Source organism: Seriola aureovittata, chromosome 21, assembly GCF_021018895.1.
Source record: "Seriola aureovittata isolate HTS-2021-v1 ecotype China chromosome 21, ASM2101889v1, whole genome shotgun sequence".
Taxonomy (NCBI): domain Eukaryota; kingdom Metazoa; phylum Chordata; class Actinopteri; order Carangiformes; family Carangidae; genus Seriola; species Seriola aureovittata.
In genome coordinates this window covers 18,857,564-18,882,048 of record NC_079384.1, presented here as the reverse complement: position 1 = coordinate 18,882,048, position 24,485 = coordinate 18,857,564, and the positions used below count along the sequence as shown (strand labels likewise).

The 24,485-nt window shown below is 41.8% G+C and overlaps 1 protein-coding gene across 3 annotated transcripts in view; it reads right to left on the bottom strand.

The window, feature by feature from the left end:
* aatkb (apoptosis-associated tyrosine kinase b) overlaps positions 1–24,485 on the bottom strand; it is a 50,905-nt gene that overhangs the window by 19,524 nt on the left and 6,896 nt on the right. For 2 of the 3 annotated variants that reach the window (XM_056365805.1, XM_056365804.1), the window contains exon 2: positions 5,153–5,286. In XM_056365805.1, the coding sequence (XP_056221780.1) occupies positions 5,153–5,286 (134 nt within the window). Of the gene's footprint in view, positions 1–1,052; positions 1,354–5,152; positions 5,287–24,485 lie in introns of those variants that run through there. The other variant, XM_056365806.1, reaches the window with a different exon arrangement.

Sequence of the window (24,485 nt, the reverse complement as noted above, 5' to 3'; positions counted from 1 at the left end):
CCTGAAAGAATCCTTATGTCTGCTGATCGTACTGATCGCAGGATAAGAGGACGAAGAGGGGAGGGAGTTGGCCGCATCCACAGACCGGATGTCAGAATAAAAGTCTCTTAGTTTGGAGCTGGAGAGCAGCAGGGTCGCAATGCTGGAAAAATGTGACCTGCTGCAGCCCTCTGCAACACCCACCCACACACACATGCACGCACGTACGCACGCACACACACACACACACACACACACACACACACACACACAAACAAGCACCTCAATTTCTCACTTCATCCTGTCCCCCAAGAATGAATGCATGCTCATGCAGGCTGCACACCCTCCCACAGCCTCACATCCAAATCTTCACACGGTCCTGCTCGCCCTTCCCATTCAACATGTGGTTTCACTCTTCACACAGACACACACACTGTCACAAACACATACACACACATACCAATTACTGATAAGAAAAATATATCTCTAACTTTTCATACATCCTGCAGTAAAATAGTATCCAAACAAGGGCTGCAAATAGTGAATCTTTTTTTCAAATAATCTTTCAATCCTTTACTCAAGAAAAAATGTGAACAAATGCAAGAACTGCCCAGTACAATCTGCTAGAATACAAAGTGACATCCTTAAATGACTTGTTTTGTGCAACAGTTCAAAACTCAAAGATTTTAGGATACACAAAGCACAAAAAAGCAGAAAAACATCAACTTTGACAAGTTAAAACCAGAGAATGTTGGCATATTGTGCTAACAAACATTTTTTGTTGATGAATTTTCAGTCAATCTACTGATTATTCAATTATCCAAAACTCATCAGAACAGAGTAAATCAATTAAAAACAAAGAAGAAATGTGTTCATACTTTGCTTCTCTCATAGAAATCCGCTTAAAATACAAATTAATAGGAAATCACATGGTTTCATTCTTAAGTTTTCCATCAAACATCCTAAAATCTGCTAGATCAACATTTGCTTTGTCCTTTTAATCCCTCTTTCCATCTAAAGACTCCTGCTGGTAAAACAATCAGCTCAGCTCCGCAGTGTCCCTGCTGGCTTACCTTTCCTCAGAGTCCATAGGTGAGGATGTCAACTGGTCTCGGCTTTGGTTACAGCATCTCAAAGTCTTTCTGCCTTTCTCTCTCACACACACACACAAATATACAACTCCACACACTCATTGGCCTCCCAGGGCTCCCATTGGTGTGATGGGTGCAGGGCAGCAGCAGGAGGTTGGTGGTGCCAGGGAGAGCGGCTGCAGAACAAGGCATCATCACTGTGCAGAGAGAGCCTCATTGTTGAGTTTAGAGAGGAGGAAGATGAGGAAGAGGAAGAGGCTTTGTAGCTGACCACTGACTCTCCCTGGGACTGCTGAGGATGGAGGGATGGAGGGAGAGAAAATGAAAAGGTGGGGGGGGCCAGTATCTCCGGCTGTCTCATGAGGGAGAGAGAAACTGAGCCCCCGCAAAAATGTGAGAGAGAAAAATACAAGGGGGAAGGAAGAGGGGTGGTGGTGGGGGGGTGGGGGGTTCACATACTATACTTGTGACATCACTTTCTCTTCCACGCTCTCTTCCTCTTTTTCTCTCTCTCTCCCAAAAGCTGAAGAACATCTGCAGGGCAGTCCCCATCCCCACACCTATTTTTTGTCAACACTATAGTTTTGAGAACCGCCCACTGAGAGCTTCACTTCCTGACCTCTGAACCTGACCTTCAACCTCAATTTGACCCAAGTCTCATCCCTTTAATTTAATCCTTATAAATAAAAGCCCCTTAAGCCTTTCACTTTAAATTTGTGGGTGAGTGACAAAAATAATGTTGGCCCAAATGTTGCTTTAGTGCTTCAGGCCGCTATTGTATCCATGATTAAGGGTTTTAATAACATGATTCAAGGTTTAAGTCCATTATCCCTGAATCCTACAAATTAAAAGACTTTTGAGGCACTGACATTAGAGGGGTGAGTGTCTAGATTATGGGGATGGCTGGGGCAATTTACATTCTTCAAAGAATGATTGTGCTTTATATGGTAAATTCTGCTCTAATTCTGCTCAATTGTGGTTGAAGATCTGGATCCTAAATTTTAATTTGGCTCTTTTGGCAGTTTCATGTTTTTGGCAAAGATGTAATTATTTACGTATTTGTGTATTTTTCCTTACAGGAATAGTTTGTCATTTTGGGAAATATATTTATTTGCTGTTTTGTTGAGATTGATGGTGCTTTCAGGTATGCTAAATATGAAGCTAAAGCTAGTAGCCAGTTAGCTTAGCTGGTTAGCATGATTAGTCTGACACTGTCCAAACTGTCGAAAGTGTTGGAGCTCGCCACTTAAATTAGCTATTTTTAAGCTTTGCTATTGCTACATAGCCTACGTTAGCATTAGCAGTTGTGTACTTACGAGTCTAGCCGAGAACTTCAGCCTTATTTGTTTTTGCCTGTGAGCAGCGGCTACTTCTTGAGGACACACTCGACGGCTAGGTGGTTAGAATGCTAACTTTCATTAAATAAATAAGGAGTTCGGTGAAGCTGCAGTCTGGAGCTTTACCGGAGGAGGCCACCTCTCGTCTCATGCCCTCTTGTCTCATGCTCTCGTCTCATGCCTGGACGTGTACAACATAAGAGATAGATAAAGAAGCAAGACAAATGGGTCGTTTTCCATCACTGGAAACAGCTCTCTGCGAGTAAAGTAATTGAGTGCTAACGTTGGCTATGTAGCCAGAACAAAACTTACAGATAGCTCTTTGAATACGTTAAATCACGTGTCCATACAGAAGCTTACGTGTAAAAATGACAAGCTGAATTAACATGTGTTGTCCAGATATAGGAAACATAAATCTTCTCAACTCCTGTCTAGAAAATTCTGCAGATTTCCCCAAATTTTGAACTTTTGAACTGAGACACGCTTTTGCACTTATTTCTACATTTTTACATGATATTAGCAATGAGTCATTTTTAGGAACATATCAGAAAAGTTTCTCACTAAAAACCATAGAGATTTAAGTTTCAGTCCAAAGCCTAAACTAACCCCTCACAGCAGTGAGAACCACTGGAGGAAGTTCCTCATCTTTCTGTGATTGTTTGTAAAACAGACATCTTTTCTCTCTTGTCTCCTCTTGAAGTTTTTTTTTTTTTTTTTTTTTTTACATTTTCCCCCCTGAAATTCCCTCTTCCTGCTCTGGGAGAGGCTGTGTCTAATTCCAGATGGGGCCCAGAGGCCGGATGCACTGTGGGCTCATGGGTTTGCCCTTCCTCACGCCCTAGCGCCCTCTCTCTTCCCCCTCCTCCCACCCTGGCCCCTTACTTAGACACACCCTGACAGGTCCGTCCTGGGTGGTCCACTCCGCCACAGACACAAACCAGACACGGGGCACATCACACACACAGAATGTATATGATAAATGTCAATTTCTTGGATGCAGCTTAACAACAAGACACTCAAGATGCACATTCATAAACACATACAGTTTTCAAGAGGGAACAGGATGTTATGTAATATGGCTCCTGTGATCAGTGCAGCTCTGTGTTTCTGAAGACACATTAAGAACGGAGAGGAAATGAAAAGAAAAGGACAGAAGGCTGAGGGTGCAATGAGAGTGAACAGGGAAGATGGAGATGTGCCCAGAGGCAAATTAATGCCATTATTAAAACAATCTTACACGTCCCTGACTCTGATAGAACAGTCCTCCGACAGGCTTAATCACATGGTTCTCTCCACAGTGTTGTACCGGCAAAATGTTTCTGCAGCTTCATCTGAAGCGACTTGAATTATGTTAATTGCTTACATAATGTTGCGACACAGATTCATAAGTTGAGGAATAAATTATGTTTTTCTCACAGTTTTGAGTTTCCAGTGCCATGCAGGAATATGAATCACAGCACAGACATCTTGTGGAGGAAGAACAGCAAAGGATAATTTTTAGTTTTGATTAATGTATCAATTGTTTTTATAATCCCTCAATAATTCACTTGTTCTTATAAGTTTCCAGAGCCCAAGGTCTCTTCTAATTGTTTTATCTTGTCAAACAACAGTCCAAAACCAAATGATAATCAATTAACAATTATTTAAAACAAAAAAACATCTGAGAAGCTGGAAACTGAATATTTGGTCCATACTGAAATGAAGAACTATTGGATAGCCAAATAAATTTTGTGCATAGATTCACAGTCCCCAGAGGAAGAAGTGTAATAAAGATGCTGTTCCAATATATTCTAGTGCCATTATCGGGTTGAATTTTCTTTTTCAAATCTTCATTGGAGTGTGAAATACTGCATGTTGTATTATGTGTTGTGTTTGTGATGAGATTTTGACCACTAGCTGCTGAGGAGCAGTGTTTTGATGAGCAGGTCGCCATTTTGTTTGTCTCATTGGCAAAATGGACAAAAACATGCATGATTCCCATTCCAGTGGAGGGTCGTAAAGTAAATGTAAAGTGATGACATCACTCAGTCTAAGGGTTATTCGACAGCTGCTTATGTACCAGGAGACATCGGACAGCAAAAGTCAGAGAAGAAGAACTGCATACATGAAATGCATTAATCACCTTTAGAGACTTGGGAGACTTTACATTAAATGTAAATATAACAATATTTGTTAACAAGAAAACTCCACAAGGTGCAGGAAAGCACAGCACAGCACATACAGTCACATTTTTCTATTTATATGCACTATCCCACCATTCCTTTAACACACACACACCACACACACACACTCACTCTTTCTTGTTCCCTGTCCTATTTTCTTCGGCGCCATGACCCATTTCAGCGTGCTGCTCAGAAATGGGGTCCTGGTGATGGTCCTGAAAAGCTGCAGGCCTCCCACCGCTCCATAAACACAGCCTCCACCACCTTTGTCTGCTATTCTGTTTACTTCCCATAAACATTCTCTAAATATAAATGGATGAAGACCTTCCGTCATGAATATAATGGACGTCTGATGAGAGGAGCGGGGAATGTTCTGTGTCCGGGCCATTTGCAGCAACGCTCACGGGCACAGAGAGTTAGAGTTCACATCTTTATGCAAGACTTGATATGATTTAATGAGTCTGTGTGTGTGTGTGAGGGTGCAGAGGTGTGCCAGTTTGTCCTCATGCCTCATATTATTTTCATATTTCATGTGGAAGTTGATGAGACATGATGTTCAGAACATCAACACGCTGACCCTCACCTTAAAGCCGATTTTGCCCTTCTTGCAGCAGAGGCAGGCCAGCATGAGGAAGACGAAGGTGAAGAGGCCCGAGAAGGAGATGGCCACCACAGCCAGGGACGACGACCAGGACAGCTCACTCAGCGGAGCGCCATCTGCAGGACAGAGCATAAGAATCTGGTATGAGACTCTCTATTGTTTTTGTGAAGAACAAACATGTGATCTAATGCATATTCAAGTGTGTAGGACATAAAAGAGCAATTAGAGTACAACAATAAAGGGAAGTGTTCCGTTGCATCATTTCTAATGCAATATAGAGTGGCTTATGAACTTACTCTCCTCAGGAGGGCTTATATTTCCACTTAGAGACATTTACATGTTTGATTTATGGCTTGGTGTCATGTTTTTGCTCAGAATGAAATGCTCTGGAACATTATAACCCTGTACGCTTCATCCAGTACACAATGAACCATGTTACACCTGTGCACTGAAGACCAGGCTAAAAATGCATGTGTGTCACCTGGCAACAAGGACAGCTCTTTTGCACTAATTTGCTTTTTTTTTTTTTTTTTTTTATCAAATGTTAATATACTGTAAAAGAGAAACATGCAACCTCAGCTGGATGTCTTTAAGCAAGATCTATCTGCAAAACAAGAAATTTGGTGCTTTAATTAAAAGTGAGATGCAAGTATAATGATGATGCAATATTAATTCAGTTTATTCACAACGTTTACACTCTCTAGTTTCTCCTCTGAGGCCCAACGGAGTGGATGAGATATTTTTTTCAGGCTCTCTCTCTCTCTCTCTCTCTCTCTCTCTCTCTCTCTCTCTCTCTCTCTCTCTCTCTCTTCTCTCTCTCTCTCTCTCTCTCTCTCTCTCTCTCTCTCTCTCTCTCTCTCTCTCTCTCTCTCTCTCTCTCTCTCTCTCTCTCTCTCTCTCTGCCCCTCTGAGCCTCATTCTGTATCACTGAAGCCAATTTTCAGAGCTTGATGGTTTGAATTATCCTCAATGCGTGCCGCCCGCGTGTGTGCTGTCCAATATCGTAAATAATATCTTGTTCCCAATTTTGGGGGCATTTTTGAGCAGCGGATGATTTATTTTTCTCACTCTGTGATGGCTTCCGAAATGCAACGGTTACCAGGGAAACAGATTGGACGGACAGCCGTGCAGGATTGCCTTCAGCTGTAAATCTCTCACACCGACTCCTGCCAACAGCAGTGCCACCCAGCTCTCACACACACACACACACGCACAAACGCACACACACACACACACACACACACACACACACACACACATAAATAATAAACAGAGCACAGAGAGTCATTTCTGCTGCCAGTTTGTGCTGATCCTCTGAAAGCTGCTGCAACTGGCTCTCAGTGAGTATCAGGCTCTAAGTATAATTTGACAGAGAGAGTGAACGCTGTTGTTTAGGAGGCCGGCAGACTGTAGGAAGAGGAGGAAATTATAAAAAAAAACAAAAAAAAAAACATGCAATTTTAACAGTTAAATGCAGGATTAGCTGGTCAGCTCAGGGGGTTTGGAATGCAGAGTCCTAATCTGAATTTGACTGAATTTTTCACTAAAAATATGCTAAATTAAACCAGCAGTCCTGTTACACTGTCCATAGAAAATGCAATATGATGCCACATGGATCAGAGTGGGAGGAAGAGGTGGAAAAAGCCAGCTTGCTAAATCAGTCAATAACCATTTAGTGCTTCGAAATGCTAGACAAGAAATTCAGATTTAATTACTCTTTATTTGTCAAGGGGGTAATTACAGAGAGCAGAGACATTATTCTAGTTCTGTTGTGGTTTATTTAAAGCCCCCTCACTTACAAATCCCATCTCCCCCAGCAGCACAAATAGGAGACCGTGACTGGGGAGGCAGCCCAGCATTAATATTTGAGAAACACGCTACAGTCCACATGCAGGCCAACAGAAAACACTGCATTTAAGTACATGTACTTGTACATTGTTATTAAACTGCTACATCCCTAAAAACACCACTGTTAAGTTTGCTCTCAAACAAACCTCTTACCCCAATACTAAGTGATCACAAAATTGTAATTTTGGATTTATATAATAATTATGGTGATAATGATTATTTGAAGAGAATAATTGAGCTTGTTCTTGCATTTTTAAAGATTAACAGTAAATCTTCAGGAGGAACCAATTTGAAAATATTGAGAGACAGACGTTTAAAAACATTAAAACATTTTGAAACCTAATGATTAAGTTTGTCCAACAGAAACAAGCAAGGTAAGGCTAATCTATTTGTATAGCAACTTTTAAAAACAAGGTAATTCAAAATGTGCTTTAAAATAGATCTGAAGTAAGGCAGCTCTGTTCCACTTGAATCCTCTAAGTGAGTCAAAGCAGGTGGAGGAAGCAAGACGGGAGAAATCTTGATGAGAAAGACAGAATTCTTATCTAATCTCATGCTTGAGCTCTTTTCCAGTAGAGTACCCACAGAGGTTGTGTAGGCAGGTATAGAAAAAGCTTAGTGTAGCTTAGAACAGCAGTTAGTAAATTGGCTGGCGGAGGAGGGGAAAGAAGGAAAGATTATTGAAATATATTGGTGCAGTCATGTGATGCTGCCCTACAGGGCTGACCAAGATTTGGCCAGTCAGCAACTGTAGCCTACAACTAAAATGCCATTTAGGTAATACTGCCTTTGTAACTGGGAGGGATGAGTTGGACTCCCACAGAAACACACAAAAATACCTTGTTGTTGTGTTTCCTTCCCTAGCTGTGTGAAATCAATAGCATTGACTGCTAATCTCAATGAAATAGAGAGGATTTACCCTCTTGTTAGCCATAATGAGACTGGATCCAAAGAGACAAATGTGTTCTGCTAAAGGTCGTTTATCTCCCAAGGACAATTCCCCCCTGAGAGCTTCATTAAGGACATGCAACAACACAGAATGTGTAAGGCTCAGAAAAACAGATGGACTGACATTTTCTGAGCTGCTGCTTTATTTCTCTCTTTTTACTACTTGATGCTAGCAGCACGAGTACCATATAGCTCTCAGCTACTCAGAGGTGGTAGCCAATTTTAGCCTCCCGAGGCAGAGAGCTGAAGCACATCCTGATGACTAAATGATGAAAAGGGAGCGAGCGTCAGAAGACGAGAGGAGAGAAGAAAGGATCTGAGGAAGGAGAAGAGGTTGAAGAGCTATGTACTCTGCAGCGTCTGCCCCAGGAGAATCTCCTCAGCACACAACACAGAAACTGGGCGAGCTGAAGAGCAGCAACTTGAAGTCTACCCGAGAGCAGACAGAGCCAGAGACTGCAGTGGGTTATGAAAAAGACTGAGTCTATCTGACAGTCTCACGTGTTTGTTCTGCCTCTACACTGATGGAGCTGGCTGAAAAGTCACTAAGGGTGTTTTTGCCCCTCGATGATTAAGCCGCAGCATATCTGTGAACACATTTGCAGATTTTGATACTCAAATTCTCATGCAGTATGACACTCGTCCACAGCCTATTAGAACACCAGTTGGTCTGTAGGTTGAATTAGACTGAAGTGGAGACTAGGAGAAAATAGTTTAACAAACACACTTTTACGCTTTCTTGCCAAGTTAAATGAGAAGATTGATACCGCTGTCACAACTATGAGCTAAATATGGAGCTAGAACAAGCAGGCACGTAGCTTAGTTTAGCTTCTGCTGGTTGCCCAGCAACCTTGAAATGACAACACGAGTACAGGAGGTCCACTGGACCAAGAAATAGCTGCAGCATGCAACTCCCCATAAAATCGTTTTTGTTTGTATCTATCTGAATTAAACAATAAGATAATTGTGATGGTGAAATTTAGAGATGCTGGAAGGCCGAATTTTTCAATTTTGGACAGAGCAAGGTTAGTTGTTTCCCCCTGCTTTTCGGCAAAGCTAAGCAATTTGCCAGCATATACAGACATTACAACATGCTCAATTTTTTTATCTAATTCTTGACAAGTAAGTGAAAAGTGTATTTCCCAAATTGTTGAACGAAGAGACCTGATCCAGGTACCTAAAGAAAGCCTCAAAGAAACTCGCAGGACCACAACAAACATGAATTTATACAAAGAGAGCCAAACTGAAAAGGACCCGAGGACAGACAAACAGTAGTGGATCCGAGCAAACCCACAAGAGAGAGAGAACACTGGCAACATGATGCTCCACCATATGAAGGAGCTATTTTTAAGTTTTGCTATTGCTACATAGCCAAAGTTAGCATTAATAGCCTAGCTGTTTACTTACCAGCCTTGCAAAAAGCTTCATCCATTGTTGCATTTAAGTAAGTACATCCTCCAAGCAGCTACTTCTTCAGGGCAGATTGGATGCTACAGTGACTCAGTATCGGAAAGTGTTGAGGTCTGATTGGGTTGGGGCTAGCTGGTTAGCACGCTAACTTCTTTTCTTCTGCTGAAGCGAAAGTGTCAACATTGGCGTGTTTTTCCATCACTGGAGTCGGCTCTTGGCGAGTAAAGGAGGAAAGTTTGATGCTAAACTTGTAACGTTTCTTCTAAACTATGAAACAGATGTTAATGCTAACGTAGCAATAACAAAACGTACAAATAGCTCCTTTAATGACCAGCCACAGTTAAAAGGAGTAGCAGCACATATCCTAAAAGCCTATGTTAGGTAAAAGATTCTAACTCCAGAATATCTTTGTTAGAGATGCTGCTTCTTTGGACCTGGGATGTGCCATGTCTATTGATAATTCTGCCAAGTCTGCCTCACTAATTTGCATATTGAGATGTGATCATACTATGGGCAAGATCACGATAAGGAGATCATAGGAGTAAATGCAGAGACCCATAGATTACATGTCATTATCCAGATATCATATCCAGATACAGATCACATGTTAATACCAGGTCTAAATGGGCCTTATTGACACACAGACCTCAGTTGTACAGCAAAGGAGTAGCTTAGTATGGTTGTGCCAGCTCAGCAAGTTCTGTCACTGACAGGTTGTTAGTCTGAGCCAAGTCTGTATTTTCTTTCCTGTATGGCCGGACAAACAATAAATAACTAAGCTGTGTGGACTGAGCTCCAGCAGTACAGTACAGGTATGAGTCACTGTATTGGCCTGTCAGATAGACTCAAGTGGGTCTGGCATGTTAGACATTTAGATCAGAGCTGACAGACTTAAAAGAGTCCAAACTCTTCAGCCTGTCAACAAACTATCCCGGCTATCCGTCTGGATGTGGCGCTCCACTGTGGCATTAACTGCAGCTACTAAGTGCTTAAAACAATTGCTCCACCAACAAATAAAGCTTTATTTCTTTACTGGCTTGTATAATTGCTCCACAGGGACCAAATTTAACCATGGGTGATCAGTGTGTCACGACTGTTAAGCCTGCTCCATTCAGATAAGCTGACTGGCCATTATAGAGCAAATGATGCCCAGTTTTATGCAGCAGCAGCTGTGGTCTAGAAGTGTCACACTCCCCAGGATAAATACAGCACTGCTCCGGCTCTCCTCTTGTACCCATTGTTCATATCTACATGAGGTGGGTCAGCAGGAAGTGTATCCAGGGGACTGCTGACACTTCACCCATCATCAGCCCTGGTTTCTGTCCTTGCTACAGCAAAATTATCTAAAGCTCAGCGAAGAGAAAGGTGAAACCACCTGACGTGCTCGAAACTGGCCAGAGGGATGGTTTTATATCGTGATCCCAATTAAGGATGAAAGACGCAGAGAGAGGACAGTTCAGAAATTTAGATACTCATTTCCAAATATCTGAAAATCACCATTCCTCTGTTTCATTATCAGTCTTTTCCCCCATACTTCATACCAGATAAAAGATAAAATATCTGATAATCCCCACTGGTCACAAAACCTGAGAAGCAAAAAAGTGGATGGTGGGACTCCTGATGGACAAGACAGCGCTTTGATTAACATGTTCTTATCTTAAATTAAATCTGAGAATTGAGATATAAAGTGATCTGACCTGAAACATCTTGTAAATGTGACTGTCCTACACAGACATCAAACTGGGGAAGACTTGGCACACTCTACATTGTTACTGTATAATGTACACAGAATATTTCAGCCTGTGGACTGGCAGCATTTTGTCTTTTGGAATCGCCCCATGTACGACTGCCCAAACTGCAAATCTTTATGAATCATGCTAAATCCCTGTGAAGATATGCATGTGATCACTGCCAACTGTATTCACTGTACTGTATATGACTGTAAATTTTGGGATTCTCCCTTGCACGCTGCGTCAGGAGCAGAAGTAAAGGTTTCAGCTCTCAGGCTAATGCTGGCAGTCAGGTGTCAGAGTTTGAACAATCAGGTGAGTGATGTCTGCAACCCACAGACCTGACAGACAGCAAAATAACAGCCTGCCTTAAGTGCAGAGGGATGCTTTACAAGCCTGTGTGTTGATGTCGATACATCCTCTTGTTTTTTGTCCCTGTGACAATTTGTTTCTAGGTTATTCGGCCATTTTTGCATCTTCAGGGGGGTTTATGGGTCATGATTAAAACCCCAAAACCAAGTCTTTACCCAAATAACTATAGAAATATCAGACAAAGATAAAGATTTTTTTTTATTTTTTATTATTATTACACCAAGCTGAAATCAAGCCACTATAACATAAGCAACTTTTAAGGCTTCCTTTTTGGGTTTTACCGCACAAAATTATTTGTTCCATGCACATTATACCTAATTTAAGGTTCCTCTACCCTTATAAATACAAAGTAATATGATAAAACTGCACAGCAGAGGGTTGGGATTAGGGTAGGAAGTAAAGGAACAGATACAATCAATGAAGCTTCTTACAGTAAAAAATGCGTGAACCAAAACCAGTGACAGAGACAAAGCTTCTCCACTCGCAGCCACCAGTGCAACTGAATCAAAACTGCTGGCAATGGTAAAATAAATCATCGCTCCCCCTCTGTCTTGCAACACTACTGCTGACACCACACATGTATCAGACGCTGAGAGAGAGATGGGGGCAGGATGACAACAAGAAGACTCATCACTTAAAAATAAGACAACAGAGGAGACGCAGAGGATGATGGTGGCAGCAGGAAAACAGACGTGCGGACAGAGGGTTGGAGACGGTTAAAAGCCCATATGGGCCAAAAACATGTGAACTGCATGAAGCTGATGATCTGGTCATGAACAATGTGCGTTAGGGGCCAATCTGCCGAAAGCTAAACACACAGACATATAGATAGACAGACAGATAGACAACAACTGTGATTCATGTGTGGTTAGTCAGCAGCACTCTGAATGTAAACACAACCAAATGCTGGCGAACAGCTGCCGGGGTTTCTGACTCAAGAACAAGCTGCAAGAAGATAGAAAAAAAACAAATCAGCTGGTTTCCATGGCAACTGCTTCCCCCTAATCCTGTTCAGACTAATGCACATGCCCTCCTAATGCTCACAGACGCTGTGGCAAGACAAAGAACAACTTGCCCCTGACACCAGAAAGGAAATTAACCTTCTACACACTTTCCTGAATAAAACCACCGGTCTCGCTGCTTGGAACAAGATGAGAGAAAAACACTTGTACTGCGTGTAACTCGTTGATCTGTTATTCTTACTTACATGGCCAGCTTATGTAACACTTTATGGGACAGTTAATTGGAGTTTGACCAATTCAAAATTGCAAACTTTATTACTGTTAATGGCAATTACTGCTCGGCTACCCCCCCACCCCCCCCCCCCCCACCCCCACCCCCACCCCGTGTGAGAATCTGCAGCTAATCGCCTCTAAAAAGCACAGTGGCACTATTCGTTCACACACAGAACGAAACTGTTGTAGAACAGGAACCATCTTTTTTTCCCAGCAACAATAACTTTAACAGAAAAGAATATCACGCTGCCTTGGGACATGTTTACTGGAAAAACTTGCTCTTGCTACACTACACCATTGTTTTCCACACGTTCATCCCATACTTAGCTGGATGCAGCCATTTCAGCCCCATTGTTTTGGTGTTGTTAAAATTCTGGGAAGTGCAGGAAACTACCACGGTTAGATTCAGAGTAGATAAATCAATAATCCCTCTAACCATCCATCCATTAGCTATATCCACTTATCCAGGAGCAGGGGCTGGAGCAGGTCTCAGTCAAGATATCAGAATAAGATGGTATTGGGTCAGAATTCGGAACCAATGGACGCAACCTGCCTTGTATCAACAGTCTGGGGCGCTGGCGGTGGTGTAATGGTGTGGGGAATGTTTTCTTGACTCACTCTGGACCCTTAATACCAGTCAATCATGGTTTTAAAGCCACAGTCCATCTGAGTATTGTTGCTGACCATGTTCATCCCTTTATGGCCACAGTTTACCATCTTCTAATGGCTACTTCCAGCAGGATAGGCAGCTGACAAATCTGCAGAAATGATGTTATGCATCATCTCAACATGCAGAATGTCAAAGGCAAGTTTCCAACATCTTGTGTAATCCATGACATGAAGAACCGAGGCTGTTTGAGAGCAAAGAGAGGCACTACCCAGTGTTAGTGTGGTGTTCCTAATTAAGTGCTAAATGTGCCAGAGAACAAGGTTAATAAACAGTAAAAAGCAGCATGGAGGCCATAAGCATTGCACCGGAAAAGGGGCGAAAATTAGCACGTGTCACGATTCCACCACTGGAAACATAAATACCCATGACTGCTATACAGTCATTTGACCCAGGGATGAATTCTGGTCATACACTTTCCCACTGAAGACAAAAGCCAGATGTAGGTGGGTGTTAGTGTTTGTTTTTGTCCACTGTGAACGGGGCTTTAGCCGCTCTTTTATTTATGACAGATGTGACGTGAATGCAGAATTATGTAACAACTCTCACCATGTCACCCTGAACAAACTCCCCCAGAGTCACCTCTCCTCTGCACATTCATCCAGAGTCAAATAAAAAAAAAACGTCACCACTTCCTGTGTTGGAATTTGATACCTTTCATTCCTTCTTCCTGATGCCTCTCAGTGTCTTTCATCCTGCTGCTCTCAGAAACAATGCGAGATTCTCCGGCATGCTAAAAAAACCCCCATCATATTACTGTTGTTCGGACCCTTCTCACAGAGGATTTGGAGGATTAGCTATTCATATCATGTGGGAGTCGGGTCTACCTTCCGTTCATATAAGCAGGCAGCCCACGTAGTGTAACCTAATTACACAGGAAGCTGTAATTCAGAGCTACTAACCACAAAACACATCTCCCCGGAGCAGCCGCATTATCTGTGTTCAGCAACACAGAGAATAGTTCTCCGGATCACCCGCGTCGACACTTATGCTGTCAGGAGTGTGTGTGTGTGTGTGTGTGTGTGTGTGTGTGTGTTTGTATGTCTGCACGGATGTGTTGTCGACCTGATATTTTCTGCCATGCTGTGTGCAGAGACACACTTCAGTATGCTGAGTGTAGCCTCTGCTGTCTGTTTTCAGCAGCAGATAGCCTCCACCTGAGGCTCGGCTCTCACCTCCCTCCCCAGAAACACCTCGGCCTCGTCTGCTTTATTCAGCACGGAGCTCCCTGGAGGGTCTGACGGGCAGGAACAAAGATATTTACTCATGGAATGTAATTCAGTCCAGTGTTTGAGGTGCTAGTCCTTCACTTGATCATGTCCACACTTTGTCTGATAGTTGGAGTTGCTTGTTGAAATAGATTTTACATTCAAAATTAGATAATTATTGCTAATTTACTTTGCTTCCTTTACTTCTTTCCACTTCTTTTCTTTCTTTCTTTTTCATTCAATCTCCTTTCTTTCCCCATTTCTCCTTCTTGCTTTCATTTTATCTCCATCTTTGTTTTCAACACCATTCCCATCCCTCCAGCTTTCCTTTCTTCTTTTATTTCTTTATGTCCTCATTTCTCGTTCCTTTCATTCCTTCTTCCTTTTCTTTAGTCTTTCTCTTCACTTCCATCACTCTTTCCTTCTTTCATTCCCTCTCCTTCTTTCCTTTTGTGTTTTCTGACATCTTTCCTTTGTTCTTCTCGTTCTCCTTTCGTCCTTCATGTCCTCCTTCCTTTGTTGCTTTTTATACTATTTTCTTTCCTTTTGACTTACTCTTTTTAACTCCTTATTCCTTTGTTTCTTCTGTCTTTCTTTCTTTCCTTATTACATTCCGTATCACCTTCCTTCTGTTTGTGTTTTTCTCTTATTTTTTCCCTTTTTCAACTGATTTAAAAAACTTGAAGTTGGAGTTTTCTTTCCAGACTTGACATTAATTGCTGTCCCTGCTCACAGTCTGTTCTGTCCATCAACACTTCAGTTTCAATTAGAGGATCCATTTCGTGAAACAGCAACTGAGTCTTTACACTCACTTATCAGCTGTGGCACTCAACTAAAAGTGTGTGTGACCGCATACAGTGTGTGTGTGTGTGTGTGTGTGTGTGTGTGTGTGTGTGTGTGGTGTGTGTGTGTGTGTGTGTGTGTGTGTGTCTGTGTCTGTGTGATCCGTTAAAGGTCACAACAATAAGAGAACCACTGGTGCAGCTACCTCCCTCCCACTGACCTCCCATCACAACAAACATGAATGTCACTCCTTTGTTTGCCCTCGTCTTTTCTGCTCTTTTCTCTCCATCTTTATACAACAACACTGCCCCTGGGAATGATGGGATTTTGCCACGTTTGCATGTGTGGGTTTCTTGCTCTGGAGACAGAAAGCTCGGTTCTTTTACTCTGTGTGGGGATAAACAGCAGTTATGTTGTTCTCCGTGGGTTTGTTTTGTCACAGAGAAGAGAAGCGGGAAACCCGCTGTGAGGACTTAAGTTTGAGCAAAAACAAAGCAGTGGAGTGGAGGGGAGATTATGTGGCTGCGCTGCCTGATAGCATGACACATGGATGTGAATATTCATGTACATACGCTCTGCATATGATCATTGACATATGACATTCATGACCTAACGGTGCGCTGAGCCTCATCTGTTTGGGAAGATGCTGTAGTTTGACTGAGGAGACACAAAACTGGTGAATAAAAGAGGTTAAAGAGCAGCAAACCTGGATTTCTCAATGCTTTTGGCACCATTAGAGAGGGACCCATTCACATTACACTCACTCCATGCGGTGAGGCTGTACTGAGAGATAGCCGTGCTGCTACTGTGGCTAAAAAATTGCATTCAACTGCATTTTAAAAAGTGGTCAGTGTGCAGATTTACAAACGAGCTATTCATTAGATAATAGCAGGATTACGATCCTTCATAAAAGATCAGATGATTATTGATACCAGATTCAGAGTTATTAAGGAGCTAATTGTTGCTGCTTTCTTCCTTATTGGAACAATCTTCTTGAGCAGAATTCAAATGCAACATAGACTAGAGTTACCACCTTGTGGCTGTATCCCTCCGCCAACCAGTCAGTTTGAAGGAAGTATGGTCACAACCTCTCCTTCCTGAGTTACAGTGTTGATTAATGGCCGCAAGTGTTATTACAGAACATTATCATGTCACAGTGAAGTTGACCTTTGACCTTTTGGATACAAAAGGTGACCACTTCATCCAATTAGACATTTGTGTTAACTTGTGTCAAGTCAAGTGACCTTGACCTCTGACCTCCAAATTCTAATCAGTTCATCCTTGACTGAAGTGAATGTTTATACCAAATTTCAAGCGATTCCCCCAAGGTGTTACTGAGACATCGGGATGGACGTACACTGTCGTCTACTCAGAATGATTTCACTTGTGATATATTTCTAATAAATATATTCAGATGATAATATTCCATGCATCCATTAGCAAACTAGCCAATCCCAGCTCAGATGGGGCGAGAATATTATTCCATTTAATAAGAAATATATATGAAGATTCTTCTAGATCTTGAATTGGTCTTTAAATAAATCTGCAGTGAACAGCTTCAGTGAATGGTATTTGTCATGCTCTTAACTTGAGAGAATATTATTTAGTGCGATACACAGTGAAAACACGGCATTTATCAAGGCCTTGCAATGAGGAGAGCGGCACAGAAGCAAGGGATTATGGGTCTCCTGTGCGTGCAGCTGACGTGTAGCTGAGCTCCGCCGCGACCAGTGAGGCATGAAAACAAAACAAGCCTTTATGTAGATGTGGAGCCGCTGTGCGTGCACAGCACAGCACAGCACAGCACAGGTACTGTTAAAGTGGAGGGAAACGTCTGACTAATTGTACGAGGGCAACACAGGAAAGCTGGAAACACACAGGAGCATTACATGCTTCACCTGAATGAACCTCGGGGAGCATGAGAGCAGAGCATGAACACATCCTGCTGTTTGTGGTTCTTATCTTGATGAATCATCCCAGTCGGTGAGACTCAATGGAGCAGAGAGAACACAGACTACCACACACTGCAGACTGTGAAGAGTGGTTTCATCTATGCTGATTTGTTCCCCCAGTCCTCCAACTATCCCCTCAATCTCTGACTTCCTTCTCCCTTCTCCTCACTTTTCTCCCCAGTGAGCATTCTTCCACTTCCCAATAGCCGCTCCCTGTTTGCTTCTTCAACTCTCTCAGATTTGTTTTTGCTTCTCCATCTCTTTCTCCTGCCTCCTTCATCCCTGTCTCCGTCTGTCTGTGGATGAATGTTGAGAAAGCCGCTGGAGCAAAAGGAAATCTCCTCTCCCTGCTCTCTGTCCCCGCCGGCGCTAACTGCACATACTCAGATGTGACATCACATCGCAGATGCCATGCAGAGGCTATTACGTAACACACACACACCTCAAAGGAGCAGCCAAGCGCACCTCATTATGACACACACACAGGTAACATACGTATATACATACATGCTGCAGATACATGTCATTACATGTACTGACATAGGGGATCTATGCATTACTAATGTTGTGAATGGGCTAATTACTTTTCTTTATTTGAATACAAGTTTTCAAGATTGTTTTGGGTCAGTTGTGTTACAGCTGCTGTAATCAATATTTATATTAACAGTTTATTATTAAATGACTCCATTTAGTGTATAAAGTGTTTCTTGTAGTGATGAACTCACAGATAATTATCACCTAACGCTGCAGTTCCCCTCAGCTCGGCAGCATTTTAGCCTCTTTCAGCTCATTGTTTTGGTTTAACAGCTGGAAAACTTATGGTTTTGGTTCAGTCTCATCAGCTCAGTCACAAACAGCTTAAACCCAACTGTCCTCTACCTGCTCAGCAGCTGGTGAACATAGTGAAGCATTTAGCAGCTAACCTCCCTCAGGAGGTGGTGGAGACCAAGGCAGAGGTAAAAGGAGCACTGCCACTAACATCAGTAGAGAAGCGATGTAACACTTTTTCTCAAAGTTTGCTAACATCAGGCCACATAAGCTAGTGGTCACACCAGACCACGAGAGACTTGCAGCAAAAGCCCTGAGTAGATTTCTTATGAATTTGACATGTCATTTTTATGAGGAGGATTGTTATTTCTAGCACATTAGCAGCAGCTTACCATTTCCTCCCTGATCCATCCTCACCAAAATAGAACTTTGTTTTTATGGAGCAGCTGCTCAGAGAGTTTTGACTATATGTACTACTCATGTAACGTAGGATAAAACACTGATGAAGAAAACAAGTAAAAGGAATATAACACAACTGGTCAGTCAATGTAAAAGGGTGTCAAGGAGCACCGGGGCATGTGGATTTCAGATTTCAAATAGTCTGGATAGGGTTTTCACCACATGTCACAAACACAACGTACGCATGAGGCGCTTCCTGTCTGGATAATGAAAGGAAGTGAGTGCATCACTGTTCATTTGAATTTCAAACTTCAAACTGATGGGCGTCATTGCTGCAGACGTTAAAAGACTGACTTTTACAAATTCTGACCCCCAGAACTGTTTCGGATGTGGTGGCATTTTTTTTTCTCGTTTTACTCTGCACATTTGCATAAAAGCTGCTTTTAACTAATCAAGTGTCTCCACGTTAAAAGGCTGCTGTGTGAAGAACAGAGACCACACTGCCTTTTCAACTATTAATGAGAGATGCTGGACAGGTTTGTGATACGTGTCCGCCGTGATTATGCGTGATCACATGGAGCGGACCCTCTCCAAAGTGCCCCCCTGTTGTGCGCCTAGTTTCGAAAGCACGGTTGCCATGGAAACACTTTTAGTATATCAGACTGCTTCTTTTCGATGTGTGGCTGCATGTGAATTGGCTTTACGGTCGGGAACATTATGTATTTGAAGAGGAAATGGCACCCAAATTTAGTGCTATACCTATTCAGAGCAGGAATAAGATTTTATTTGGTTTAGCATGAGCAAATGTTATAAACATGAAGAGGCCGCTTATATAACTGACATAATGTGGGTTTATACTGAGGAAGACCAGAAATGTCTGTGAGTAACATATCGAATGAACATATGTGGAGTGTATGTGTAAGTACAAGCAGACTACATGTATATCTTATGAATATAACGCTATAGGGTACACACAATATATAATGTTTCCTTTCATGTTCAATGTTCACAGGCGTAATTGGTTTCTTACATAACCAGTTTGTGTAACCAGTGCTTGAACTGGGCCAGTGCTCACTACCACAGAGTACAAGGCACGTCTGAGTACCAGGTACTTCTTATTGAGCACTGCTACCTCCTCAAAATAAAAATAACTACAAATCTCTGACTAAAAACTTTAAAGCTGCGCTAGTCTTTTTTTTTTCTTTTATCAACCATGGGTCAGATGATTAAGTGTGAAAGGAATCACCACACAGTGAATTATGACCAAGCTCTGCAGGTCGCCTCAGCTCTATGGAGCCATTTATCATCTCTCAGCTCTTGTTTTGGTTTTACGACCTGCAGCTTTATCATTTGCTTTAGCCTCATTGCTCTCAGCTGCCTGGTTTCCAGCCTCTGCAGGCAGCTGTTCTCTTTGAAAATGCATCTGTAGATGCCATTGTTGGCCTAATGTTTCACTCTATGCATCTTTTTTTTCTTTTCTTTTCTGGGTGGGGTGTGGGAAAAGAAACTTTGTTTTATTTTGTATTTTGTTCTGTAAAAATTGAAATACATAAAAATATTTCAAAAATAAAATGCCTCTGTAAATCCACCCTACACTACCTGCTCAGCACCAGACAGCTGACACACAAGGCTAGCTGCTAGCTGGTGAATGTAGTGGAGCATTTAGCAGCTGAAGAGCTGTAACAATCACCACGGGGTGATTGTTACACCTACATAGGTCAGATGGGCAAAAAGACGACTCTGTTTCTCTGTGTCTGCTGGATGTATAAATAGGCAGCTGTTTGCTAACATGTTAATGATATGAAATTTATAAAATCATATAAAACAATCTATCACATTAAAATGAATTCAACAACTGGTGAAAAGTCTTAATTGAATTCAGCTGCAGTTGAGATTCCTACCTTTGCTAACTTCAGTCACACGGTAAATAAAAAACCGAGGCTACAGGTGGTTCATAAACATCACGTTTCATTTCCCTCACTGTTGGATACAAGTCTCATGCTAAAATTTAGTGGCAGCCTCTCTCAAAGTAATTAATCTGAATGACATATTAACACTAAGTGTCAATTAGTGACATTAAACTGGTTTTGTTGACACCTACTTGCAAAAATAGATTTGTGCACACTGACAACTACATGAGGAGCTTGTGTACTTTATGAAGAAAATACAATAAGGTGAAGAAAATGTGCTGTAATTCATAAATAATTCAAATAATTACTTGAACTGTTGATAAATGCTTCTTCTGAGTTGATGTGTACTATATTGATATGATAATTATTAGTCACACCAGGCTTCGTCACACGTCTGCTATTTTTCTTCTATATATGCTTTGGCATGATGTTTACTTGTTTTGCCAAAAATTTTGATTGTAAAGTGAAATGGAAAGTGTGTGTATCTGGAGGATTATAGTTGTCCAGCTCAGGCCCTGTGGGACTGGACTGGCTGTAATCAGGGAACACTGATCCAGGCCGGGGTGACTGATGTCCTTAATATTGGATGAGCTCATCTGTGACCGAGAAGAGACAGGGGGAACGGCCAAAACCAGAAACTGGAGCAAATGCTGTCGCACAATGTGCAAACACTCACACATCCACCCACGCACAAACTACACGCATGCTCTTTCTCTTTTTCTTGCTGTACAACACAGTGTATACAGATTTACACGGAGACACTGTCAGAAGCCAAGGCGTGTTATAAAAATGTGCAGTGACACACGTCCTCAGAGTTAAGAGTATCTCCTCACTGCCGCTCCCCATCATAACATGAACAGCTACACTCCAGCTGCAGAATCTTCACGTGCGGCCTCAGCTCGCTCACGTGGAAATTATAATGTAGCCCGTCTCAGCGAGAGAACGAGCAAGACATACAGAGAGAGAGAGAGAGAGAGAGACGTGTCTTATTCACATGCTCAGACCTTGATCAGTCAAAGCGCTCTGAAATGCTGAATTAACCTGTAATGAATGACAACAGTGATGCAGTGAGATGTGTTGCCATGGAGACGGTCTGAGGGAGTATCTGCTGTGTTATAGCCACTGACGTATGTGGTGGCTCATCAGGCTGTGTGGGTGGTCAGTGGCACCGACCTCACGGGTCAACCTCCATGCAGACCTAACATTGTTTCAGAGTGAGTCTCTACGGGGACCGCTGAGGGAGATGTGATGTAACAATAATTCAGGACAAATGAATGAGGGTCAGCTACAGGAAATCTTTTGAAAATTAGGTTTGTGTCATTTTGAGTTACAGTGATTTTCTCGTTGTTGAATAAAGCATAATATCATTTAGTAGAAAACATCCCACTAAGATTTATTAATACAGCACATGAGCGACATTAGAGTCCTAGAATCTAGTACTGAAGACCTCATATCTCTAGTTTCCCTGTCTTTACACGACCTCAGTTTCAGTAAATGTTCTACCGACCAGCTGCTAAAATCCTAGACGACAGAAGCTCAGTGAGTTTGATAAAAATGTTGATATACTCATTTGAGTCGCCTTCTGTTATTACTGTGTGCTCACAGCAATTAAGCTTTATGAGCAGCAGCGAGCGGTGCAGCAAGTGCTCTGGAGGCTTCTTTTTTTTGCCCTGGATTTTGCCTCTCAGACGGGGCTGTATGCACCCTGAGTGGAAGACTGTAGACACCTACTCAGGGCAGAACAGAAATACAGCCATCATTCTTTTTAATGTTTTCAGGTAAAATAATAAAATCAATTTCATCATTTGTTATTTGGCAGATTAAAATGAATGTGTATTCAGTAAATGCAGGAAATGGTTCTGACCTCATTTGTTTTTACTGGGATGTTTCGATCTGCCGGGATCATAATGAAACAGAAAGGAAAAAAACAACAAAAAAAAGCTATAACTGCCTCTGTTGCAGCTGTACATTAATTACTTCTAGAGTGAATGAAGCTATAAGGTGTGAGACTATTACTGTGTGCTGACATTGTGAAATTATTTTTTTTCATGAATTTCCCCTCGGGATAAATAAAGTATCTATCTATCTATCTATCTATCTATCTATATCTATCTATCTATCTATCTATCTATCACTAAACATATCACACACGTGGTGCAGCAAAGAAATCAACAAGAAGATTTAAAGAATCAAGTGTAAGCACGTTGCAGGTGTCAGTTTGCAGGTACTCTGCCTAACGCAATCAGATGTTTAGATGTGAATGGATATGTGGCTGGTGATCAGCTGGTGATAAACCTTCATGTTCCTGCCTGAATCTACACGAGGAGCGTCAGGTCTATTCTGCAGTCTGCCCACTTCTTTTACTATCAAGCTGATTTCCTCTGTCCCTCTCACTCTCTTTCCTGTGCAGACACTATTTCTTCTTCTTCCCCCTCTCTATGTGTCTCGCTGTCTCTCTCTCTGCATCAGAAAGCACTTGGAGTCTGAACCAGTCACCCTGTTTCTCAGCCAGGCGAGAGCGTGGATGAGAATGAATCCCTCTAAATCACGGGCTTAACAGCCTGCTGTGATACTGCAGGGCCAGGGAGGGCCTCCACAGCACAGCTCATAGAGAGATGGAGATGGATAGAGACGGGGGATGAAAAAGAAAAACAGGAAAGAGAGAGAACTATATATATCTGGATGACAAAGGTATAGACACAGAGGAGAAAAATATTGAAAGAGGAAATGGATACGTTTATGATGTGTATTGATCGAATGTGCAAACGCTCTGCAGTCAGTCAGTCAGACAGTCAGTCAGTCAGTTCGGAACTCCACTGTGGTGACTCGCCTGTCCTCCAGTCTAATGATCAGTCCCTCTTGTGCAAACAGACCAAACAGAGCAAAGATGATAACTGGGCGTCTCGCTCCAGAGAAAATCAATGTGTCATTAATGCCTCAGCTGAGAGGCTAAAAGGAACTAGGAAATGACATTATTCTCTAAGAATACTCCTAATAACGTGGACAGGAGAAGTAATAAAGAAATAATAGCTCATGATTACATTAGAGAGCAAAATGTTTTTTTTTCTATTTTATCTTATATAAAAAGGTGATTGGTGTGACGTGTGAGGCAGCGATTATAAGTGAAGATGCACTTTTGAGATGGCCGACCTGTCAGTCTGGATTTTTGTTCTTTGAGGCGCTGGAGGAAAGATCGCGAGAGAGAGAGAGAGAGCGAGAGAGAGAGGGAGAGAGAGGGAGAGAGAGAGAGAGAGAGAGAGAGAGAGAGAGAGAGGGAGGGAAGAATTTGATTAATACAGAGCTGGGATTTGAATTCCTGCTGTCGTGGGAGGTGATGACACAAGAGTATTACTGTGTCAGGTTATCCATATACAGTAGACTAAGCTTTCTATCACGGAATATGTAATTTCACATTTTCTGGATATTCAACCAAGGGACCGTTTGAAAACTTCAAGGGGTTTATCAGGAAATTTTAAAATAAATAAACCCTTAATGAACTCTATATGTATATATTTATTCACAGGGAAACTCCACAGGGTACTTCATGTATAAATATGTGAAAAGTCAAGGTAATTCATCACATTCTTGCAGCTATCATTTTGCCATTAATTAGTCCTGTGTATTGATTTGCTTTAGTGTCCACAGTGGCCCACAGTACCTCAGTAGAAACAGTACTGCAAAGTACGATTCTGCCATTTATCATCATAACACACAACCCTGCCAGGAGAATACTTCAGATATAGGTAACACTGTATTTTAATCCTTGTATTCAGCTTTTTTAGGCAGCAGTATATAAACAATGAATACATGGTAACACACTTTAACAGACTTGAGTATAACATATTTGTAATTATATCTATTGATACCAAAAAAAACAACAAGCGTAAGATATTCATGCTTGTGAGAATTGTACTGTGTATTCATTAACTACACAGGCAGGTTGTAAACAGTGTTTAAACCCTCTCAAGACGTCCTCATACAAGATAACGACAAAGTTTTACTGCATCCATTTACAATTTATTCACCTGTGATGCCAAATACATAAATAAATGCTTAAAATTCTGTTATGACTTCCAATGGTCACA